This window comes from Muscardinus avellanarius (assembly GCF_963383645.1).
Source record: "Muscardinus avellanarius genome assembly, chromosome: 3".
Lineage (NCBI taxonomy): Eukaryota > Metazoa > Chordata > Mammalia > Rodentia > Gliridae > Muscardinus > Muscardinus avellanarius.
The window spans coordinates 40,073,116-40,093,394 of NC_137788.1; the positions used below are offsets into that span (position 1 = coordinate 40,073,116).

Below are 20,279 nucleotides of genomic sequence, written 5' to 3' on the forward strand. Positions count from 1 at the left end.
AGAGGTAATGGTTTTCTGGTTTGTTTTTTTTTTTTTCCCAGAGTATAGCAACACTTCACGAAGAGTATTTGCTTTCATTTAGTAACTGCAGTAACAGTAGCATGAAGCCAGATTGAGTGTACTGTGAAATACTCATACTTGATTTATTGGCATTACCTCACGATTTATTGGACAAAGGTCAAATTTAGATTTTTTATTAAGTACACTCCACAATACAAAGCAGTCATGAATTTAATATCTGTACAATTTGTTTCAATAGCTGTACAGATACAAATTTATTTCAAATAGATAACTGGCAAATGCAATTAATTCTAAGTTAGAATTAGACTATTCCAGTACTTTAAAACATTAATATAGCAGTAATTTACAGTTGTTTGATTATGGTTAGTACAGAAAACAAAAATAAAAAATTGACAAGTGAGATTACATCAAACTAAAAAGCTTCTTCACAGCAAAGGAAACAATTACCCAAGTGAAGACACAGTCTACAGAATGGAAAAAAATAAAAAAACATTTGCTAGCTACTTATCTGAGAGTGCTAATATCCAGAATACATAAGGAACAAATTTTTTTTTTCGTGGTACTGGGGTTCCTGGAAGCCCTTCTACCTCCGGGCTACACTCCCAGACCTCTTTTTACATTTTATATTTGGAAACAGGGTCTCCTAAGCCAGCACGCGCGGCTGGCTTCGAACCTGCGCGATCCTCCTGTCTCTGCCTCCCAAGCGCGGGGATTACAAGCGTGCGCCACCACGCCCGGCAAGGAACAAAAATTTTAATAAAAAAACAGGTACTACAATTGGAAATTGGGGAAATTATCTGAATACTTTTCTAAAGAAGAAATACACTGCCGGGCGTAGTGGCGCATGCTTGTAATCCCCGCGCTTGGGAGGTAGAGACAGGAGGATCATGCTGGTTCGAAGCCAGCCCTGCTGGTTTAAGAGACCCTGTTTCCAAAAATTAAAAAAAGCATAAAATAGGTCTGGGAGTGTAACCCGGAGGTAGAAGGGCTTCCAGGAACCCCAGTACCATCAAAAAATAAAAAAATAAAGAAGAAATACAAATCACTAACATTTAAATATGAAAAAATCTTCAGTAACATTATCAGGAAATTAGAAGCAAAACTATGCGAGATAGCATCTAATCCCAGGTAGAATGGCTCTTACAGACGAGAACAACACAAAACAAATTAACAAAAACCAAAACAAAACCCTATAATGTTACAAATACTGATGAGGATGTGGGGGGAAAGGAAATCATAAACTGTGGGTGGGAATATAAACTAGTGCAGCCATAATACAAAACAGCCTAGAGTTTCCTCAGAAACAAACAAACAAACAAACAAACAAAACCAACAGTAGATTGACCATATGATCCAGCTATCCTACTTCTGTAATATACCAAAAGGAAATGAAATCAGCCTACCAAAGAGATACCTTCTACCCATATTTACTGTAGTACTGATCACAATAGTTACAATGGATTTGATCAGTGCATACTGTATGCACGCATGGAGATGTCACACTGCACATTATTGGTATATACAATTAATACATGTTAACTAAAATAATTATAAAAATTAAATGAAAAAATAATTCTTTCAAATTGCTTAGTATCATTTGACCCAAGTTGGTGCTCAAAGGAAAAACAGGTCTTGAGACTACGTGGGAGCTCCACCTTGTGATATTTAAGTGTATCATTTAAAAAAGAAATAACATGCAGGAGCCCAGCAATGGTGTGGTTATTTTTATTTGTAAAGTTAAACTTTTATTTGAGCATTACATATCTTATATTTATGGGTTTCCCAACTTGGGTCAAATGATAATAAGCAATTAGAAAGCTGCCAATTAAAGTGTATTAAAGTTTTTCAACTATAATTATTGAATTAAAAGGCAATGGGTGATCATATATTTTAGTTCTGATCATTAAACTCAAGTAAATGCTTTCAATAGTACTGATTTTCATATAAACAGAGATCTAAGAGCTGAAATTAATCATCATGAATTTTAAGTTGCTTAAAATTACTAGGTGTCTATGACCTGTTAAAGTTTAGATTATAAATTAAATTTAAAACAAAGCACTTTCTTCTTCTACTTTTGAAAACCCATCAGACACCTATTACTATAGTATATGAATTCAAGTATGTAAACTTATGATTGTTTTTGTGTCTTTAATACAAAGAATGACTTTAAAAACTCATTAAAATTAATACTCCTTTCCCTAAATAAAAGCACATTCAAAGTTACCTGGAATTTTCCTTCATATTGTCAAAAAAAACTTACGATAATTTTTTTCTGAAACATTGTTTCAAGGGTCTATTAATTCAATTGCAAGTGATCTTCAGACAGAAAATAAAAAGTCATGAACACAGTCATCACTAACATGGTCCCTCAGAATTGATATAATAGCTGCAGTGGCCAGAGCTCAGGACTGAAGCGTGCAGGTGGAGGCAAGAGCTGTGGTTGGAGCCTGGGGGACCAATAGCGGCTAGTGGCATGGGGCACTATGCTCCCCTGGCTCTGCTTTTCCTGCCCCAAACTTTGGGCTGTCATCAGCTTCAGAGGTGCTCAGCAAGCTCCGCCTTTCCTAGTACAGACTCTGCTGGCAAGGGTTGCCTGTGGCTGAGAGTGTAGCCCCCCACACTTGGCCTTTCCTTTCATTCTTTCTGTGGCACTTGCAGGGGCTTCCATCTTCAGAGGTGTTCACCAACCTTTTATCACTTCCCTTTGGGCTCCATCTGTCAAGCTTTGTCCTGCCTGGCAGAGGCTGGGGCTGCTAGGATGCCAGCTGTCTCCATCCTCCTTGGTAATGGCCCAGGGTGGCCCTTGGCAGCAGTGCACACAGGTTCCTCACTATCAAAGGTGCTCCCAGTGATTACCAGGATTTGAGGTGTGAGCTGCTCTCTTCAAAGCCCTCTCTTTGGCAAAATAAACAATGGAGCCCAATGATAGCCCTGCAGGGCTGCCATTTCCAGGGAGATGCCTATCAGGGCAGCAGGGCCACAGTGGGCTCCAGGTTGCTTCCTAAAAGTGTTACACACTCTACTCTGCCTTGCTCCTTCCCATTGCTGAAGCCAGGTGGGAACTTGAAAGTGTCCATCTCTCATCCTGTTTGGCCAGCTAGTTGCAAGGGTTTTCCCTGTGATTTTAAGTAGCATCTGTAGTTGGGATGAAAGTGCAGATTTAATTGCTTCCTGAGATATAAACTTAGATGCAGGCTCTGGGAGATGGCCAGCTGCCACAGTTCTCTGCTAGCAAGTTGAGCCAAGCAAAGGAGCTCTTGATCAGCGGGCTTCTAAACAGCCCCTGTCCCAGCCTAACTCAGCCTGGCATTCTCTTCTACCACTGTGTCTGAAATTATCTGTCCGTGTCAGCTCTCCCTCTTTCTCCTGTTATTACCCAACCCCCAGCCCTGCCATGTTGGTGCAGAAGCTGGTCCAGGGCTAACCATTTCTTTCCTGTACTAACCAGAGTTACTCCCTTCAGACTTCTGACCTTACAATATTGCCAGCCTGTGCATACCTCCTGTCCCTGTCTCTGGTCAACTGTTCTCTCACTCCATTGATTTCAACCTGTGGAGGAGCTGAGATGTGCTGCCCACCTCCTCGTCTATCTACTATCTTGGTTCTCTGGGTAATGAGGTCAAAGTCAAGATTTACTTTATCTCAGATCAGGATTTGACCTGAGTAAACATTTCTCCCATCTCTTGATACACATGCAGCCCTGCTACCAGAGACTCCTGGCCATTGGTGTCGGGCTGCTTCCACTGGCCTGGACAGAGGCCTGCGCCTGTTGATAGTGCCCAGTAAATACTTCCTGGCTTGGTAAATGAGAGAGAAAGGGAATGAGTAAACCTTGGGACTGGTTAGCTCATCACCATAATCAGTCTAGCTTCAGTTTTGGGGGCCACATTTTAAAAGGTAAATTGATATTTTTAAATATTCCTGAATGGTTACTGGTTCCCTTTATAAGCAAAGAAAAGCAGAGGAGAGACCATGGATCCTGAGGTGAGTGCTTGAAGCAGTTCTGTGTTTAGATGACCGTTTTTGCTTTCAGGGTTTAGATAAAGTGGAATCTGATACTGATGCGATTTCGTTTTTCTCACAATTATTCCTTTACAAAGGTCGAATATCTCAGACGTACACGTGTGACACCTAAATATTTGCTGCTTTTCCTGACTGAAGGAAGGCACAGAATCCTGATGTTCATTTTTGGCTAGGGACATTCTGTACCACCACTTCTTGGGGTTATTTTTATTTTATTTTATGGTACTGTGGTTTGAATCCAGAGGAATTCTTTGAGCTATACCCCCAGCCCTATTTTATTTTGAAACAGGGTCTTGCTAGGTTCTGAGAGTCTTGTTTAGTTGTTGAGGCTAGCCTCAAACCTATAAGCCTCCCTTCTCAGCCTTCAAAGCACTGATTAAAAACGTGCACCACCACGCTCAGCTTTATCGCTTCTTCATGGCTTGGCTGGCAGAGATGAAGGAGCAGAGGCTCCTTCACTGTAACACCCTGCACAGTGCTGGCATGCAAGGCACCTTGGGAATGTCTCCTCTATATTTGCACAGTCCTTAGACTTTGCAAAACTCATCTGTGTTTCAGTTTACCGGGTTTTACTAATATTAGTTTACAAATGAGAGAAATAATGCTCAGAGTTGTTAATTGATTTTTCTCAATGTCAATAAGTAAATATGAGAGTCAGGAGCATCATCTCAAAATATAACCATTGTTCTTCCAACTCCTGACTATCATTTATTTAGTATAATACTAGCTGTGTCCTGGGCATGGAGACAAGAGCTTTTACATATTATTCTCCTTCGTTCTCTGGTTCCTGTCATGCAGCACTCCCCTCCCATAGCCCCTCTAACCTCATCTCAGGTGATTGTCCCATCATGGTGCAGCTCCTAGAGACATCATGATTTCACCACCCCCAGTCTTTGTGCCTGCTGTCCCTGTCCCCACAATGTCCTTCCCTTACTCTCCACACAGCCAGATCTTTATGATCCTTCGAGGTTCACCTTAAATGTGCTCCCCAAGAAGCTTTGTAAGGTTGCCGTCTCTGAGCAGGCCTTCTCTTGGCTTCTCCACTGGCACCATCTTTATTTGCTTCCTGTACTTTCTGCCTATGATTATTACACTTACTTGTCTACTTGTCTTGTTTCCCTCTTCTGTATAAAATAAAGGCCAGGACTATGTCTTTCTCATTCAGCTGAGATGTCAGGAACTGAGTCCTATACAAATAGGTCCTTAATAAAGCCTATTGAATAACATATCAAGGGGGATCTAGGTGGTTTCTCTAATACACAATAATTGCCATTGCTCTGAGAAACTTTTCCGTGTTGAGAAGGAAGTTCTCCCTGGCTGCAGTGCAGGGAGAGGGTTGGTGGGAGGCATCAGATGGAAGCTGGTTGGCCAATTGGGGTTATAGAGCTAGTCCAGCTGTGAGAAGAGGGTAGCATGGACTTAGAGCAGTGGCTGTGAGGCTGGAGAGGGCTCTGTGGAAGCGCTGTTGAAAGTGTGCAGGGGGAGAAAAGCCCAGGGCAGCATGGGCAGCTTCTCCCTTTCCTGTCAAGGGTCCTGAGATCTGGCTGGTGACATTGGGTTCCTGAGTGGTCCTGGCCTTCTATCACCATTTCTGATGCAGTAGATGGGCAGCCTGGACAAAAAAGTATGTTAGGCCCATCAATTGCCCTATTTTCATCCACGCTGGTTTGGTCAGTGTGTTGGCTTCCGGAACCTCTATGAGCTTGACTATATAAAAGCTGTGTGCAGCTACTGGAATAAAGTGCTCCCCCAGGAAAGACTGGGAAGCCCAAGACCTAGAACAAAGGTCTCAGGGCATGATGTAGAGAACAGGCCGGGCCCATGTCCTATATCTGGGAAGAGGACAACCAAAGCCCACCCATTCATCAGTGAGCCTCCTCTGGGAATACCCTGTCCTCGCGTGACCACTTCTTATTTACCTGCAGACCCCAAAGCCACAGATGTGCACAATCTTTTCCTCCAGGATTGGTGAGTGAGCACCTGCCTTTCCTTTGCACATCCAATAATGCAAACAAACAAACAAACAAACAAACAAACAAAAAACTGACATTCTAAGACTCATCTAACCAATACTAACCTTGACTGTAAGTGGACTAACTTATTCAATTAAAAGATACTGACTGTTGGCTTAATGGATACAGAAACAAGAACTAAAATATGTTTCCTACAGGAGACCCTGGCTGGCAACAGAAGAGCAGTTCAGTCACCTTCTCTTGCTGGGTTGTCCTCTACCCTGCACAGGCAGCTGTTTTGCTATTTGTGTTTCTCTGATAATGCTCTGACAGACACAGATCTTGGTACAAAGAATGACTCAAGGGGAATATACTCTCTATGATCTGTTTTCTGAATTGGTTCTGAAATTGGTTCTCTAAATCCAATTAATTTAAAATTCACCAATGAAGCCAGGCATGGTGGCACACGCTTGTAATCCCCGCACTTGGGAGGCTGAGACAGGAGGATCACACAGGTTCAAAGCCAGCATCAGCTACTGGGGTTTCTGGAATTGGTTCTCTAGATCCAATTGGTTTGAAAGTCACTAATGACTCTATTTCTAGTGCTAAAGAGAACACTGGTAGTCCATGGCCTGATGTAGCAAGAGAGATAAGCAAAATACCTAATATGCAAATGTCTTATAAAGGGCAAAGAGTAAATCTTTATTTGTAGATTAAGTAATTTTATGAGGATGTATATAGATGATAACTTGCCAAGGGTGGAATGTAATGTTTAGTTTATGATTCACCTTGGTTGTGCTAAATAACCCAGTTAATAAATTAAATACTAGTCCAGCTCTTGCTGTTACAAGATGTTTATGGTTGTGGTTAACACCTACAATTAGTTGAATTTAAGTCCAGAAGATGGTCTTTCACAATCTGCGTGTATCTATCCAATCACTATGAAATCTTGAAGCTGGAGGATAGGAAAGAGGGCTATCCTTATAGCACCTGCAGCATCCTGGTTTTCATCTAGGGAAAGCCAGTTCAGACATCTGATGTCCAGAGCTGTAAGACAATAAATATGTATTGTTTTAAGACATTAAAGTCTTAATAGAGATTCATAGCAAATCAGGAAGATCACACAGGCATAGAAAGCAGCACAAAAGTAAAAGACAGGAGAGGCACTGGCAGGCTGGAGGGCAGACAGGTGATCAGGGCTTAGGTTCATGGTCAAACATGTGGGCAGGTAGGAGGTAGGTAGATAGACAAGCAGGTAGGGATCCTGGAGGCAGGTGAGAGACGGCAGTGCATACAGGAAGGGGCAGGGAGAAGGTGATGAGAAGGCAGAATGTCAGGCATCAGGTCCTACTAGGGTTACTGGAGCTTCTTGAGATGCAGGTGGATCCCATTCTTAGACCTCAACACAACTCGTGATACTGGGTAGGGGACCCTTGTGGGATCTGGCAGCAGTTCAAAGCGGAGCAGGGTCAGGGCTACGGCAACCTTCATCTCGTTCATGGCAAATTGTTTTCCAATGCAGTTCCTGGGCCACAGAGAAACGATGCGATGAGAAGAGGCCCCAGGTCCCATTCTAGCTGAGGAGCCATTGGTCCCAGCACAATGCTTCTCTTTCTAGGCTACTACACATCTGCCCCAGGCCTTGGTTCACACTCTCCTGACCTTGACAAAAACTACCAGTGTTTCAAGACTAGCCTTGACCCTACTCTACTTTTAGAGGCATGAACTTTTTAGAGGAAGAGAGTCTCATCACATAAAGTGTTTAAATGCTTCGTCTTTGGTTAGTTCACTCCCTTAGATAACAGTTTTTTGTTCCACAGTGTGGATACTACTGGTCAGGGCCCCATGGGGAGGAGTGGGACCACCTTGAGGACTCACCCTCTATGAGGGTGAAGTATCTACATTTCTAAGAGAGGAGACATATGTCAGTGAAGAAGCTCCTGGAGGGGACCTCAGGTTGGGGATCAGCTCTGTCTGTGTCCCACTTAGTCGTCAGGCTACTTCTTTCTCTCACCCCCTTACTCCACCTGTATCTCTAGACTTCTAATTCTACTCCAGAAATGTTCCTACTTGCTATCTCTTGGTCTTCTCTCCCAGACTTCTCTGGTGTCCATGGCTTTCCTCTGTTCACACAGACCCTTTTATTCCATCCAACAGGTAGCGCAATGTCAGAATTGCTCAGCTTCCCTCACACCTCCATTGAGTGCTCCTCCCGCCTCTTGCCTATCCAGCTCACTTTCTAGCTCAGATGATCCTGTGGAGACCACTGAAGATGTGCTAACTCCACCTCTCTCTGCACATCCTAAAGGTTCAGGCCAATGACCACCTGGCCCTGCTGGTTGTCCCGTTCCCTCTCAGCTCCCACGCCCAAGTATGTTTATTCAGGGACACACCACAGTCCAGGGTCTCAGACAGTGCCAGGGAGGTGGAACATGCTACAAACTGCTCAGGGAACAGTGAATTAGTGGAAGAATGAAGGAAGGAATGCTGTGTAGGTTTTTGATTCTGTGCTACCCATTTCTGTTCTTGTCACTGAACCAAGAGTGGTATTCTACACCTCTGTGTTCCCAGTTTTTGGCACATGACTTAACACAGAGAATCATATCATTTACATCTTCATGGAATTAAATTCATTCTTTTGAAAAATACTCATTAGAACACACTGAAAGTAAATATCAGACTACGTAGAAATTGACCCACCTGTACTTTCCTCCCTTGGCATCAGCAACATTATTTGTAGCTAATGTCAAGGAAGAAGTACTCAGCCCTGGGATAAACCAAATTTTGGAACACAAATGTATGTATGTATGTTATATATGTATGTATGTATGTATGTATTTTGCAGTACTAGAGATTGAACCCAGGGCAGTCTGCCACTGAGCTATATTCCCAGCCCCATTTTTTTATTCTTTATTTTGAAACAGGGTCTCACTAAGTTGTGGAGGGCCTCACTAAGTAGCTGAGGCTGGCTGCAAACCTGGGATCCTCCTATCTCAGACTTCCAAGTACTGTGTGAGCCACCACACCGGTTGGAACACAAATTTATGAATGGTCAATTTGCTTAAAGTTTGTTATGTGAAAGTTAATTTGACATTGGAAGAATTCACATAATAATTCAGAAAATCTTTGTTTCTAGTAATATTGACAGGTTTATGGCAATGTGTATTCAGCAGAACTATTGCTTGAGTCTTTGTGGATGGTCAGAACAGCCATTCTGGAGTGCTTGTCCAGATCTATAGCTGCTTCAAGTGGGGTTTATATTCTATACACCAGAAGCTTTCAAGCAATGTGTCGTGTAAAATTAGTGGATTTTTTGGGGGTGGTGATACTGGGGTTCCTGGAAACCCTTCTACCTCCAGGCTACACTCCCAGACCCATTTTTATAACTTTTTTTTTTTTGGTGGTACTGGGAATGGAACCCAGGGGCCTTCTACCTCCGGGCTACACTCCCAGACCTATTTTATATTTTATTTGGAAACAGGGTCTCTTAAACCAGCTGAGGCTGGCTTCGAACCTACGTGATCCTCCTGTCTCAGCCTCCCAAGCACGGGGATTACAAGCGTGCACCACCACGCCTGGCTTATAACTTTTTTATTTGGAAACAGGGTCTTTTAAGCTAGTGTGGCTGGCTTCAAACCTGCGCGATCCTCCTGTCTCCGCCTCCCAAGCGCGGGGATTACAACGTGCGCCACCACACCTGGCTAAATGAGTGTATTTTTACTCATAGTCAATTTATTGTTCTAATTTTTGTTTGATGGTGAACTATGTGGTCTCTAGGTATAATTTCAAAAATATATAGACTTTATCTGTTGAGTTTTGACAACTTGTGAAGTTGTCAGAGAAATGTAAACATTAACGTGCAGTCAAAACCTGTGCTGGAAGAGACTGTAAATGTGGAAAGAATGCACATTGCTAGAAAACTGTCTCCAGAGGGCGACTGTAACCAACTATGTGACTGAACCAAGGGCACATGCTGGCTTCCAGAAAACAAACCCAGGCAAACTAATCACTTGCTTCAGTGATTTGAGGATCAGTGCATCAAACAGAAAGGGTGGCAGACTGAACTGAGACTTTGTGAGGAGAGAGGAGTCCTGGTAACTGAAGAGCACAACACCTGAAGTTAAGTTTACAGAAGAATTCCTATCTCATACCCATCTCACGAGGAAAACTCCAGAACACACTGAACATTCACTCACACTGGAATGTGGCTAGCCCTTGGGCAGGGCAGTGGGCCGCCACCTCTGTGGTATGCCTTGAAAAGCCACCTACTTTGGGGCACAGGTACAAACAACCACACGAGGCTTCTTTCCCACAAAAAACAATAAACAAGGGCATATGTGAAGATGCCACATGGCAACTGAGAGGACTGAACACATCCGAAATGTGCCCATAGACTTTTATCTTTCCCCCACCCCATTCCCCACACAGGATGTCTCACCTTGCTCCTCCTGAGAAGGGTAGGAAGGAGTGGCTGTGTCGATGAGAATCAGGTGCAAACCGGAAAGGGTCAAACACCTGCAGAGAGAACACCAGGGCCAGGTCAGGTAGGGATCAACCCCTGCTTTCAACCTATGAGGTGGGAGTTCCCAGAGGTGGGAGTAGCGGGAAGTATTTGTCCTGAGAGATCACCCTCTCCCCTCTTCCCTGGGCCCTCATACCTCTGGGTTTGGCCACACGTTTGGGTTGTGGTGAAGAGCATAAATGGAGAGAGAAACCCTGAGACCTGAGAGGCAGGTAGGAGACAGAAAGAAGATTGTTTCCATGCGGTAGGGCCATGGTCCCTCAGACAACAGGGGCACACATGCACAGAAGGCCCAGTGGTATAAATCATGACCTGGAGCAGGATGAGCCTATTACGGGGAGTTGGAGTGCCCTTGAAAAAGTTCCTGATCATGGCCGAGGAGAAGAAAAACATGGTTCAAGGATGCAAAGCAAGAGAGCACTGGAGGCTCACTGTACTAACTCGAGTGACCACTCATGCTCACTGAATGCCTTCCATGGGTCTTTAGAGAACATAATTGATTCAGTGATCACAACACCTTCCAAGGAAGGCACTTTTGTGTCTTCATTTTCAGATAAGGAACTAGAGGCTCAAAAAGGCTGAGTAACTTTTCTGTGATCACTTAGCTAGGAGGTGGCAGGACCAAGATCAGACCCAAGGCTGGTGAGACAATGACACCCTTCTGCCATGACAGGGGACCCGGGTATGGCCATCAGTATGATGGCTCCTCAGAGACTAGACACCATCTGACCCATGACATGGGATTTCCTGATTTTACTAATTTGCCTCGACACAAGGAAAGAAGTATGCTTCCTCTGTCCCTGTCTGTTTCCCTCTAGCCCTCTACTTCTCAGAGAATGAGAATTTTAAGAGTCTAGTAAAAACCACATCCAGAGGCTGTCAGTATCCATGTGGAAAATATTCCCAAGGTTGCATCATTTTACCATGTTATGTGATATAATTCTTTTGCATGGATCACAAAGGAGTTGTCTACACATTCTATCAAACAGAAAAGATTTAAAAAAAGTCTGACAGGGAAGACAGAAATCATGAGTATGTGCACTGTAATCTTTGAGGGAGGAATCAAAGCCTGGAGTGTTGGAATCAATACCATCACTACAACTCCAGTGGAGGTTAACTACAGTCATGAGACCATGGACTCCAAATATAATAGAGTATTAGCCCTGGAGATTGAAGGAACCTTATCATTTTATTACAGTGAAATTACAAAATCAAAAGGGATCTTACAGGTCATTTAAGCCAATGTCCCCAAATTAGAAAGGCTCTTTAGGTATGGAAAAGAAACTAATATTTAATTAATTTCTCTGTGATCTAGCTATGTGCCACCATCTCATACATATCATTTTAACTGCAAAATAAGCAATAATTTAGAACAAGGAAAGGGAGACACAGCAAGGTTCACAATTTCTGGCCCATGTGGATTTCAATCCTCCCTGGTCCCTGCTGAGAGCTTAAGTAAGTGATCTGGTAAGCTCAGACCTTTGGGTAAGGAGCGTCCATCATGGAAGGTGACAGGTTTGCTGAGCTCTCTGCTCACACTTGGTACAGGTGGGTAAATTCTCAGGGCCTCCTTGATGCACATGGTGGTATAGGGCATCTGGTCCAGGTGGTCCCTAAAACGAGGTCCATCCTGAGGGGCCGGCAGGGACTGGGCTGACCAGGGGCTTCTCCCAGCAGAGGCATGGCTCTCACCTCTTGAGCTCCCACTCACCAGGTGATGGAGACTCCATCCCCCAGGAGACCCTGCACCTCCTCCCTGCACTTCTGCTGATGCTTGGGGTGCGTGGCCAGAGCATATAAGATCCAGGAGATGCCACTGGCTGTGGTATCATGGCCCTCGAACATGAAGGTGTCCACCTCGGCACGCAGGTCCTTGTCAGACAAGCTGCTCCCATTCTCCATCTGGGGGAGGCCATGGGCAAGTGAGCAGGGTTCCTCCTCCCTCTGCTCTGGGCAAGGCTCCAGGGATCTCCCACACACTCACTTTGGCAAATAGGAGAATGTCCAGGAAATCCAAGCGTCTCTTCTTCCTGACCTTCTCCAGCTCTCCCTCGTCCTGCAGCTGAGCCTTCCTCTGCTTGATCACTTGCTCTATCCCAGGACAGCAGTTATCAGGCAAGTGCAGAGCTACAGCCACCCCCAGTAGGCACAGGTGCCCTTCTGCCCTGATCTGGATGCCCAGTAGAGCTCAGGATGCAGGTGTGAGGTGAAGCGTGGGTCAGGGGTGGGAGTGCAGCAGCATCAGATGCAGGACAGGCCTCCCCTCAGGTGCACAGCCCATAGAGGTTCTGCTTGGGCTCCTGGGATGGGTCACTTTCAACCTCAACATGTGATGCCACAGGTTACTCCCTACACACTGCCCGATGCCCTAACATCTCAGCTCCCAACACTTTCACTAGGGAAGTACCCAGCATGTGCGTGTCCCAGGTCCATGGTCCACCACAAGGGGCCTGCTTCTGCTTGAGGGGTCACAGCCAGCTCTTTAGAGCTGATCATGTTAAAAAAAATGGTGAGACAGTAGGAGAAAGTCAAACCTGTGTGCTCATGGGCGATCTGGCAGGCCTGTTTGGCCGAACGGCCCTCAGAGGTCAGCCTATAGATAGTGTCATTCTGATGAAAGGCATTCCTTACTCGAGAAATCATTAGGTTGCTCAGTGCACCAACGGCCTGGAGGTAGGACTGGTAATTCCTGAGTGAGAGGAGGCACAACATGTGAGTGGGAGGTCTGACCTGGAGACAGAGGAACTCTGAGTGGGGATTCCCTATGTGGTAGAAACAGGTAACACAGGTGTACACAGTGTTCTTGCAGGCCTTTAGAAAATGGCATGAGTGCCAGGCATGGTGACGCACGATTGTAATCCCTGTGCTTGGGAGGCTGAGACAGGAGGATCACGCAAGTTTGAAGCCAGCTGCTGGCTTAAGAGAGCCTGTTTTCAAATAAAAATATAAAAAATAGATCTGGGAGTGTAGCCTAGAGGTAGAAGGCCCCTGGGATCCATTCCCAGTACCACAAAAAAGAAAAAGTAGAAGTAGAAGAAGAGGAAGAAGAGGAGAAGGAGAAGGAGGGGAAGGAGAAACAGGATGAGAAGGAGGACGAGGAGGAGGGGAAGGAGAAACAGGATGAGAAGGAGGACGAGGAGGATGAAGAGGAGAAGGAGGAGGAGGAGAAGGGGGAGAAAAAGAAGAAGGAAGAAGAAGAAGAAGGAGGAGGAGGAGGAGGAGGAGGAGGAGAAGGGGAAGGAGGAGGAGGAGGGGAAGGGGAAGGAGGAGGAGGAGGAGGAGGAGGAGGAGGAGGAGGAGGAGGGGAAGGAGGAGGAGGAGGGGGGGAAGGGGAAGGAGGAGGAGGAGGAAGAGGAGGAGGAGGAGGAGGAGGAGGAGGAGGAGGAGGAGGAGGAGGAGAAAAGAAAATGGCATGAGCAGCCAGGCTTCCATCCATGCTGGGATCAGGGAACTGTGGCTGGACATGGTGAGTTTGGTCAGGAATTAGAAGTTGACCTTGGGCTCTGGTCAGAATATCCCTCTCAGTGGACATGAGCATCCATACTGCCCACCTGCCTCTCAGGTGAGTCCACACCAGCTGGTGAGAACAAGGGACTGCAGCTGAAGGTTGTCACTGACCTGTCCAACTGGATGCTGCCCTGGTGGCTGAAGGCACACTTCATGATGGTGTCCAGGGTCATCAAGGAGACATGTTGAAAGATCTCCAGAGGGGCGTCCTGGTCACTGAGCCGCTCCCATTTGTCCTGTGATGTAGGGGGCATTGCCCTTCTCAGTTTCCCCAGCAGGCTTGTGCTATTATAGCTCAGCTCCCTCTGTGTCTCTAATAATCTGATGGGATGTCTACACTTTATAGAGCAGATGTATTTTAGCAAATTCAGGCTCTGTGGCAAGGATTTGTAAAGTGATACCTATTTTCTCACAGTTTTATTTTAAAGCTAAACATGTTTTCTCATAGTGGTATTGGTTTGGTTTTAATATTAGGAAAATGTTGTTATGAAAATTGTCTTTTTTAAGTCAGAAAGTATTATTTTTTGGAGAACAACTAATGGGAGCACTTTGTTGTTCTGAGAACTGAGCGAGGGCAGGCGCAACCCCATTTGAGGGAATAAAAATTCCTGGCATCATGGAGCCCACAGAGCCAGGAGGTGATCGAAGAAAGCAATATCAGAGACTTCAATTGCTTTTTGACAAGCTTTTGCCGAGTACATTTTGGTAATAAAATAAGAGTCCTGATAGGCAACGGAATGGCAGGTAGGCAGTGAGATATGGACTTGGTGTCCATTTCACTGCTTGAGTCACTCAAGTCCATGCAGAAGCCCTGGCACCTAGGCTAGAATACAAAGGAGACACATACTGGGAGGTGCTCCTGCCCTGAAGCAGGCCAGCTAGGGACAGCAGTCCTGCTGACTGAGGGCATGAATGCTTCTCCAGTTCACTGTGTGAGGACTTGGAAGTGGGTGGTGAGCGGTGGGGCCTGTATCCACCAGGATGCTCTCTGCCTTGGGCAATGGTCAAAGTGTGGCTAGATGCTGGGTCCTCTGCCCCGTCTACTTTTGAGGAACCTGTTATCAAACTAATATCCTAGAAGAGTTACTCCATGTGACTGTGTCTGATGGCTGGCTTTGTTGGGAGGAGACCCTGAGTAGGTTCTATGAGTGGGTGTGGAGATGAAAGAGAGAGATGGACTTACTAGCATCATTTGGACGGAGTTAGCTGTGATTTTCACATAGGGCTTCAGGATGTCATAATGGAAGGCTGGGGTCAACAGCCGCCGGTGCTGGAACCAGGTCTTCCCATTCAACAGGAGCAAACCGTACCCTGAGCCAGAGATAGTTGTATGTATGTGTGTGAGGGTAATGGGATCAGAGGACTAGGAAAAATCTGGGAGAGACAGGTGCATGAGGTAGAGAAGGGTGCTATTCTGGGGAATAAAAATCCAGGTGGTAGCCGGGCGTGGTGGTACACACTTGTAATCCCCGTGCTTAGGAGGCTGAGACAGGAGGATTGCACAGGTTTGAAGCTAGCCTCAGATACTGAATGAGGCTCTCAGCACCTTAATGAGACCCTGCTTCCAAATAAAATATAAAATAGTATAGCCCGCAGGCAGGAAACCTCTGGGTTCTACCCCCAGTACCACATATACATATATATATCCAGGTGGTAGAATTTTGTGGACAAAGAGAGTAATGATTGGCACTTTCCCAGAATGTAAATTTTGCATTTAGGTTGATATATTTGATGTGATTATGACAGGAGATAATGGTTGAAAGAAATTGAAGACAGGACAAGGAGGGACATAAACCAATGTCAGACTGATACTGTCTGGAGAAAAGTAGGAGGAGATGTGGAAGGGGCTGAGCCTCAGGAAGGGCTCACAGCAGCATGAGGATGAGGTGAGGGTCTGGACGGAAGAAGAGAAATGAGCCTTCATTTAGGAATGGACATCATAGTGATGGCCCATCAACTGTTATTCTTCATGAGTTAGAGAGATAATAGTTTACAACTCTAACAGGGGAGCAACCACATTTAAGTATACGTACCAATCCAGGGAGCCAGAAATCTGTAGGTGCCATGAGCTTTCGGATCTGAAAGGTAAGCAAGGGCTTAATGGGAAAGTGGTGGCAAGCACATAAGGTCGCCCCCAGGCACATGTTGTTGAGGCCTTGGGCTTCCTTGAGTTTTGACGACTGTCAGTCAGCAGTTTGTTCGTGCCACCACCCACTGCCTCCCATTCCCATCTATCTCTGTTCTGATAGTCAGTTGGATTCAGGAAGACAGACTCCATGGTCCAGCAGCTGAACACCCCCAGGATTGGTAAGAAACATCGATGATGTTGTCAGTGCCAAAGAAGACAGAGCTCTGTGTTATTTCAATAGATGGCAGTGGCTTTGTATCATGTGTCACAGGAAAGGTGAGTATCAGAGGTTTCAAACCCAAGTCAGCATGGATATGAGGTTCATTTTTATATCTGAGTAATTTACATCATACACTATCTAAATTTGGTTCACAAGATTAAAAGTAAAAAGAGAACATCAGAAACAGGTTTTTTGCCCCCAAACAACTGTTTTATCAAACACTCAGCAATCAGTGTACTGTATTGTTGTCTTTGGTCTAGTTTGTGAGCTGGATGGAGAGATGCAAGTGGCTTTATATACCAGCATTTGAACTCCATATTTTATAAAACTTTGCCAGGGCAGGAGATGTACCCAAGAGAAAAGAGTTGCTGCTGCTGGGGTGTGGCTTTGCTCTCACCTGATCTTGCTAGAATCAGCTTCATGTAGTCAGGGTCGTAGACATGGACCAACAGCTCATTTCCCCATAGCCAGCGAGGGGAGGCACTCGGGAATTTCTCTACCATTTTCAGGATATATTGCAGCTCCTCATCCTTTTCAAACTGTCACCAAGATAAATAAGTACAATAGTACTTTTCCTTTTAAGTTAAATTCCTACTTTTCCTTTTAAGTCAAATTCCTGGAGTATAGATGAAGAGCTGGAGAACCGTGGGGAGGTAGTATTGGGTCTACCCACAGAGATACAGAAACCATGCTTTAATTTTAAAGAAATGGATAAGTGTATGATGGAAACAATGAGTTCCTGTGGAAGAGTGATTGGACAAGTCTTAATTAGAATTCTTGTTTCAGGGGACAGGTATAATCTTAACTAATATAAGAAATAAAAGGAATGAATGAAGGCTGGGGTCACAGGGAGGAGGTCCTGGGAAGCTCAATGACAAGGTCAGTCACTTTGTAGCAGTAACAGAACCGAGGACCGTATTGCCAGGCTTTGAGTCTCTCCTTTCTCCCATATTCATTCATCCAGCAAATATTTGTTGAGGACCTGCTATGTTCTAGGCAAGTTAAGTAGAGCTGGCTAAAGAGCCATCAATCAACAGAAACCCTCCCTGCCCTTGTACGGCTTATGTTTACATGGAGGTCAGGGTATTTCTACCTTTCCTGAATTGGCACATCACCGTGAGACCATAGGTCATGTCTCTGGTATGTGCCGAATCCTGTTCTGAGAATCTGATTGTGACAACACAGCCAGAGGGTCCACTTAGTCCGCTAACTGCGATTTCCATGGTTTGCCTGTGGATGAATTCACCTGTTAAGGAGAAACTTGTTCGGGAAATAGAGACCTGAAAGAAGGGGAGCTAGTAAGAGGTGTGCAAGTTTTCTATTACAATCAGTGAGTGATTAATGAGAGGAAGGATGGATTCTCTCATTTATTTGTTTGATAATTACTGTGCACTTACTGTGTATGAAGTGTCTTCTGAGGAGCTAGAAATTAATCAGGGAACAAGTACAGTGCCTACTAACAGGGAGCCAATGTTCTTGTGGGATGGGGATGGGTAGACAATCCTGACCCAACTGGGAATTGTCCTGCTTAAATTGCTTTTAAGGAAGCTGCTTGATATTCTCTCATCATGCCCACCATACAAGTTCCCCCAGTCCTTTAATCTAATACAGGGACCAGCTAGGGGGAATCTCTTAACTCCCAGCTACATAGCTTTGTCCTGGATCCCCGCAGGTTCCCCCTGCAGGACCAGGGGAGTGTTCAGCGCTGTCTCACTGTCCTTTTTGATTGCTTAGTGACCAGGGCAGTCTGCTACCTGCTAATGCTGCTCTTGGATGCTGCCATTGGTTCAACCAATGAGTCCTTATCTTAGCCAGTAATAGAGGTCTTGAATAAATAAAAATCTAAGTATCATAAGTCTAGAAATATTTGGCTGTAATTAGCCAGCAGAAGTTGAGAACATGAGTCAGTATCATGAGTAATATTATGTGCACAGAAATGATCTATTTCTTTTTTTTTTTTTTCGGGTCTGGGGATGGAGCCCAGGGGCATTTGACCTCCGAGCTACACCCCCTGCTCTATTTTTTATTCTTTATATTCGAAACAGGGTCTCACTAAGTTGCAGAGGGCCTCACTAAGCAGCTGAGGCTGTCCGTGAACCACGATCCTCCGGTCTCAGCCTCCCAAATGCTGGGATTACAAGTGTGCACCACCACGCCTGGCTCACTCTATTTCTTGAGGCTGCAAATCATCTTATGTTCAGAAGAATGGAAACATTCATTTTATCAACTGCTGGCTCCGAAAAGAGCATCATTCAGCTGTTGACAACTACATCAAACAAAAGGTCACAATGTCTTGAAATCAACAAATAATCTCAAAGTCATTAGTATAACAATTTACATGATCAAATATTGGCTATTTTTATGACCAATTTTAAGTGTTCCCATATTCAGTTCCCCTCTGCTGATGATCCTTTGGCCTCCTCATCAAATGTGTCCTAGCTCTGAACCCCAGACTCCTAGTAGCATTGGTCCAGGGGATCAATGCCATCACTTCCCAGCCTTCCAGCTGCTTCTTTATCTCTTCTTTGGAGACGCAACCTTCCTGTGCCAGGCTCTGAGCTGGGCACTAGGCTGGGAAGGGGTGAGGTGTTCACCTCCAAGCCCAGGTTGTGTGAGAGGAAAGATGGGAGTTATGCATATCATGTTCAGTTGGAAAACTAGAAACTCAGTGCCCTCTCACTTGCGGGACTGCTGTCATCTCTCTCACCTGTGCCCACCACAGTCAGGATTTCAGCTCTAAATTGACTCTGGAAAATTCTCCAGCCTCATGAAAACCAAGGAAGTTGGCCTCTCTACCTAATACCCACTTTCCCCAGGACAGTGAGATATTTTGCTACGGCCTGACATGTTCTGAGAGTATGTCTATTGCCACTACACACCAAGGACACCACAGGGCAAGGATTCTATAACACTAATGTCTGTTCTCAAGCAAACCTGGGGCAAGATACAGAGGATGGCATCAAGTGACTGAGGCAGAGAAGCTTTATTCTTTGAGAACAGCCCAGGGAGTTATAGGTGCTCAGCCAGAAGAGAAGGAGATTTGGAAAGGACCAACAAGAGACCTCTAAGTGCAGGGCTACCAGGATAGAGATCTGCTCAGGGAAGGTGTGTGTGACAAACCTGAGTAACAGCAAGATGTGCTATTACATGGGAGTGAGCTCCCTGCTTTAGGATTATCTCAGCCTGGGAGGTAAGCTGGGATGCCTTGGAAGCTACATGATTGTCACACAAGAGGTGCTGCCTAGTGGACTTGCTGACCAGGCTCTGAGAGCTCCCTGGCCTCCCACCCCCTTCCTCCTGGTTCCTACCTTGTGCCCAAAGAGCCAGTGGGAGGGCAGGGACGGGAACTGCTGGAGGACTTTGAGCAGCCACTGCCTGTGCAGGTAGAACTGAGCCACCTTGAACAGCAGCAGAAGCAGGCCCAGCAGGGCAACCACTTGGAAAATCCCAGGGATGCAGCTGGGCAACCTGGTGAGGCTGAGTGCAGAGACACCCATGGTGCAGCGGCTTCTCAAGTATCACTGTCTCTCCTGACACTGGGACCCCAAAGCTGCTCTCTCTAAATCCTGGGAGTTTGCCCCACCCACCTGTGGGAGGGAGGAGGCTGAGGGCAGAGTTTGGCTTCAGAGTTCAGAACTGATTAACTTGAAATATCTATTTAGGGAGACCAAGACATTTTTTGTCAGCTGTCAGTGGACATGGTTACATAACACCCATTTTTTCATCTCTGTATTACTCACATGTGTTTATTTATTTTCTCTTTCCCTGATTTCGCTTTTGTAATTTGAAAGCTATTTAACCATTTTCATTTGTATGCATTGATGAGATAGAGTGTGATATTTCAATACATGGAAATAGCGTGTTCTGATCAAATCAGGACAGTTATCATTTCCATATCATTACATA

General features: G+C 45.2%; 1 protein-coding gene across 1 annotated transcript; it reads right to left on the bottom strand.

The window, feature by feature from the left end:
- Positions 1–7,352: 7,352 nt before the first annotated feature.
- On the bottom strand, positions 7,353–19,870 carry LOC308261524 (cytochrome P450 4A10-like; the record flags this gene model as incomplete). Its single annotated transcript, XM_080693500.1, has 12 exons — positions 7,353–7,521; positions 10,435–10,511; positions 10,655–10,719; positions 11,998–12,131; positions 12,230–12,420; positions 12,503–12,609; positions 13,053–13,207; positions 14,137–14,261; positions 15,209–15,336; positions 16,059–16,103; positions 16,771–16,912; positions 19,682–19,870. The coding sequence occupies 12 exons, from the start codon at positions 19,868–19,870 to the stop codon at positions 7,353–7,355; spliced, it is 1,527 nt and encodes a 508-aa protein (XP_080549626.1).
- Positions 19,871–20,279: the final 409 nt, after the last annotated feature.